This window comes from Condylura cristata, unplaced genomic scaffold (assembly GCF_000260355.1).
Source record: "Condylura cristata isolate star-nosed mole 26May11 unplaced genomic scaffold, ConCri1.0 scaffold00001, whole genome shotgun sequence".
Classification (NCBI taxonomy): domain Eukaryota; kingdom Metazoa; phylum Chordata; class Mammalia; order Eulipotyphla; family Talpidae; genus Condylura; species Condylura cristata.
The window spans coordinates 87,085,855-87,089,095 of record NW_004567102.1 but is presented as its reverse complement, the minus strand read 5'-3'; the positions used below and the strand labels follow the sequence as shown (position 1 = coordinate 87,089,095).

Sequence of the window (3,241 nt, the reverse complement as noted above, 5' to 3'; positions counted from 1 at the left end):
CCCTGAGACGGCGTGAGGAAGGTCCTCCAGGGACCAGAGCCCCCTTCCATGGGCTGGGCTCACCCGCAGGGAAGCCGGGTGCAGCTGTCCGGGGTGCTTGTCCTTGAAGAGTGGGAGCAGCCTGCCCTGGGCTGAGCCTCCCACCCAGAGCCCTGGAGTCTGAGTCAGGGCAGGTCACGCGCCCCAGGCCTGACCACCGGGCCCAGCACCTTGCAGGACACGAGGGGCCGGTGGGGTGTGGACAAGGTGGGGTAGGAGGTGAAACGTCTTGTTGAGTGAAGGCTCACTATTGCAAGGCTGTGTGGGGCCTGGGTGTCCCCACTCCCCAGCCGCTGACTCCGACCAAGTGTCCCCAAGCCCGGAGCTCGCCCTGGTGTCAGGAAGGTGCTCAGGCTGCGCTGGCTCAGGCCACCGGAGGACAAGCGCCGGAATCACAGCCAGATGACCTGCCCTCAGCCCTCCTGTCCCAGCCATCGCCAACGGGGGGCGCTGGCCCAGCCGGGCCCCCCATCCTGCCCCTGCCACACTCACCCCCACCCGGGCACAGAGCCGCCTCCCCTTTGCGCACGGGCCACCCCCAGGGACGAAGGCCGGACCTGCCCGAAGGTCTGTGTGTCTCCCTGCCCCTGCACTGCTTCCGTGTTTGGGGACCTGAGGAGTCATTCTGGGGGCCGCCGCCTTCCTGGAGCTGCTGGGACAAAGGACCCCGAAGAGGGTGGGGCCCGCTTTCAGGGACCACGAGTCATCGGACCGCGTGGTTAGGTGCCGCTCGCCACTGGGCTGGGCTCCCGTCGTCGGCCCCACGTATGGAGTGAGCTGGCCCAAGAGACCGGAGCCCACCGAGAGCACAGCCCGGCCCCGTGCTGGGTCTCCCTCCGTCTCCGGGCCTGTGGGCTCTGCTCCGGAGCCCCGGCGCCCCAACCGCCCGCAGCTGGGCTTCAGGGGACCTGTGGCCGGCCTGTGCCAGCACGCCTCAGAACAGTGCAGGAGCCTGTGGCTGAAAGTGATCTCAGGGCTTACCGTGCGCTTATCTGATCATTTACTGCAGTGAGTCTGAGGGACTCTCGACACACTTCTCAGCAGGCGAGCTCCTCACCCTCTGACCTGGCGTCCTTTTGCATGTACAACGCTGGTGTCTGGACACGACACCCGCCGGATGGCAGAGAAACCCCAACTGTGCGTGCTTGCAAGCGTCCCAGGAGAAGGCGGCTCCGGGATGGCACAGAGGCCACCTTTAACGTGCCCGCTCCCACGGCCAGGGCGGTGGGGTGACTCAACCCAGGTCCCGACTCAGCCTGGCCGGAAGTCCCCAAACGCTCCCAACTCAGTGGCCTCGGCGTAGAGGGGGGCAGTCACACCTCCCCCCCGGGAGGGGAGCCTGGGCTGCAGAGTGAGCTCGTCCTGGGCAGCTCTCCCCTGTCTCCTCCGGACACACGGCCATGGGCTTCGGCCCTCAGCTTCTGCGGGTCCTGCAGCTTGGCTGCTGGTGCCTGGGGCCAGAGAGGGTTGGGCGGAGCTCTGAGATCAAAGCCACCTTGGTCCCATCCACTCTGGAGGAACGCAGTGGCCTCCGCCTCCCCACGGTCTCTGGGGGTGATGGCGATTATGCCACCGACTGTCTGGTCATGATGGCGGGTCAGTGGGTACAGAGACACTGGCCGGCACTGGCGTTGCAACCCGTGGACGTTTTCCATCCACTAGACCCGCGGGCGGTGGAGCCGACCGAGGCTGAGGCGGACGAGGTGGAGGCTGGAGGCTGGACCGGGTGGCGGAGTGTCCTGCTGATGGCCGCCCGCGCACGCGGGGGACCGGCACTAGGCTCCGCCCACTGTCCTGGGCGGGATCGCGGCGCCTTCAGACGTGCGGTTTCGGCTCCAGGAGCTCTGGCACGCTTCAGATTATTTTAAGAAACCAGGATGATTCAGGGCGAACAGGGCTGGCCAAGAATCTTCCCAGAAGCCAGGAATGAGGTGCGCGCCCGGGTTACGGCGGAGCTGCGGCGTCGTCCGGGAGGCAGAGAGGCAGCTTGGCGTGGATCCCGGATGCCAGGGGCCCCGACGCCAGCCTGGGGCGGCCGAGGCAGGGGGGCACTCAGCGGGCCTCGGGGCCGGGCGCGCCCTGAATCGGCTCTCTCCACTTGCAGGGCTCCCCAAGGGCTCATCTCGCGCCCAGGATTGGAGCTGAACTGGGCGATGCGGAGAAGGCTGTGCTGGCAGCGCGCGTCGAAGGTCTGGCTCGCCCCTGAGTGTCGGGGCTGATGGCCTCCGGTATCTGCCCTGGATTTCTTAGTTCTCATCTGTACCTGAAAACGCGCTGGCACCCGGCGGCCTCCAGAGCCAAGGCCCGCCTGTGTCTCCCGGCTCAGCCGCTCCGCCTGGCACAGAGGTTCCGTGAGCCCTTCCAGCTTTCAAGGGGCTTCCGAAGGGGCCCAGCTCAGCAGCCGAGACCCACCCGGCTCCCTGCGCTGCGCCCCACTGCGCCCCAGCCCCTCCACCTTGGCCTCGGCGAGGTGTAGCCTCCGAACGACCACAGCTGCCTTTATATTTTCCTGGGGAGCAGAGGGCATCGTAGGGAGATGGGCTTCATCATGGAAACTCTTGGCTCCTGGAGGCCAGCCCCCGCCCAGACAATGGCAAACCGCTGTGCATGCTGACCTGCCCCGCCACCACAGCCGGGCTCCTGGGCAAGCAGCACTTGATGGGGTTCCAGGGATACCCCGGGTGCATGCAGTTGCAGGTGGAGGAGACTGCGGACGGCGCTCACACCGTCTGCAATGGCGGAGCTGCAGGAGGATGCCGCGGACGCGAACCTGCAGGCCCTGCCGTGAGCGCAGCGCCCCCTCGGGGTGGTCCTCCCGGAAAGCAGCAAGCCTCGGCCCCACCTGTCAGCCGCCCGGGCCCCACCTGTGAGCCGCCTGAGCCCCACCTGTCAGAGGCCCGAGCCCCACCTGTCAGCTGCCCGAGCCCCACCTGTCAGCCGCCCGGGCCCCACCTGTCAGCTGCCCGAGCCCCACCTGTCAGCCGCCCGGGCCCCACGTGTGAGCGCCCCAGCCGCAGGCCTGAGAGCCAGGACGGGAAGACACACAGCCAGGCAGAGCTCCCGCTGCCTCTGCTCGCGACCCCGCGGCCCTCCAGCAGCGACTGTTCCCTCGCAAGTGGGTCAAGGGGAAGGACGCTTCAGAGCTGGAAGGCGAAAACGCCAGATTAGTGTTGTTCCGAAAACAGAATTATAAAATCCAGGG

General features: G+C 67.4%; 1 protein-coding gene across 1 annotated transcript in view; it reads left to right on the top strand.

Moving 5' to 3' along the window:
* Positions 1–1,439: 1,439 nt before the first annotated feature.
* Positions 1,440–3,241, top strand: part of SLC22A2 (solute carrier family 22 (organic cation transporter), member 2) — a 22,562-nt gene continuing 20,760 nt past the window's right edge. The window contains 3 exon segments of the mRNA XM_004695991.2: positions 1,440–1,635; positions 1,702–1,860; positions 2,672–3,154. Of these exon segments, the coding sequence (XP_004696048.1) occupies positions 1,440–1,635; positions 1,702–1,860; positions 2,672–3,154 (838 nt within the window).